Source organism: Sphaeroforma arctica, assembly GCF_001186125.1.
Source record: "Sphaeroforma arctica JP610 unplaced genomic scaffold supercont1.7351, whole genome shotgun sequence".
NCBI classification, from domain to species: Eukaryota; class Ichthyosporea; order Ichthyophonida; genus Sphaeroforma; species Sphaeroforma arctica.
The window spans coordinates 1-1,376 of record NW_014033207.1 but is presented as its reverse complement, the minus strand read 5'-3'; the positions used below and the strand labels follow the sequence as shown (position 1 = coordinate 1,376).

At 43.3% G+C, this 1,376-nt stretch overlaps 1 protein-coding gene across 1 annotated transcript; it reads right to left on the bottom strand.

Annotated features, from left to right (window-relative positions):
* Window positions 1-591: 591 nt before the first annotated feature.
* Window positions 592-742, bottom strand: SARC_16107 (hypothetical protein; the record flags this gene model as incomplete). The annotated part of the gene is made up of 1 exon (XM_014289785.1): window positions 592-742. A coding segment is annotated over one exon (151 nt), but the record flags the coding sequence as incomplete, so codon positions are not given.
* Window positions 743-1,376: the final 634 nt, after the last annotated feature.

Here is a 1,376-nt window from a genome sequence, read left to right as displayed (position 1 = left end):
GCATACATACATACATACATACATGCATGCATGCATGCATGTATATTAATATATATATATATATATATATATATGTATTTATACTTGCTGAATACACAAACATATACGCTACAGAGTTTGGGTATACGTACAACTGTAACAAATAGACGTATGTAAAAATATATACTACATAGACCAATAAGGCGCTACTGATAACCACAGCCAGTGAAATACACGCATATACGGACTAGTTGCGATAGCATTTGCAACTTTCCCATACATGCATGAGGAGGCGAGATGACAGGTGCGATAGACACTTTCATTGTATAGTGTAGCGTTATCGTGACCATGACTAGGCATAAGATACAAATGCGATTGTGTGTAGCCAGCAAACGTGTGGACCATCCCACATGACATGCCAGACTCGCAACAACGTATTAAACTGAACACAGCACGTGACTACCTAGGCAAACAAGAGCCCATCGACATGGACATACAACACATATCAAGCTCAATATAGTACGAAGGTGTGTGTATATACAGCACAGGCACCATTCACCCATGCACCAATACACACATGTGTGGTGCAGCTACAGGGTAAGGACCACTTACTTCGTAATGGTCTATGGTATCGCCGCGTCCGTACTCCACCATCACGCCGTTCTCCTCCCCTCGCCAGCAGTGTATGTCCCGGTAGTCTATGATAGTGTCTTTGTGGGCGCTACCGTAGCTGCCCTTGAACTCTTCCCGGAAGCAATCCAAACTACAAGGTGCAATAGACATGGAATCAGCTACGGAGTATGCAAAACAGAACACACAATGGAACACGCATATGCATATGTGATGCTGTACAGGTGGTAAGCTTTAGGCGAATGCCTGTACAAACAAATGCATGTGACAAATAGGTTCACAATGCCGGGTACAGGCACACCGGCAAGCACAGAATACGTTCGTTTCTTACCCGCTCAGCACACAAAATTAAGTCACAATCGAGCATTCATACCGAAATATTTGACTGCCTGACCTATACACACCTGGTTAGTTGAGCATAAGCGTATATGTGCCCATGTGTGGATGCCTGTCGGTTAGTCATGTGCATGATGGGGTACGACGGTGTATGCGTATGAACGGATTTACTATGTGTGTGGATGAGTGCCATAGTGACTATTGCCTTCAAAACGTGAATATGTGTTAGCTCGTTTTGCCAGCACTCCAGTGCATAAGGCCAATATACTTGCAATGAACTTATACGTAATATATGCCAGCAAGCTAACAACAACAACGACGTTGCAGCTATTCTTGATATATCATGAGCTGAAGCGCATCTGCATTTACTGTATACATGATAACACATCATTCATACACGAAAATACACGAGCAGATACCCAAGGGACAGT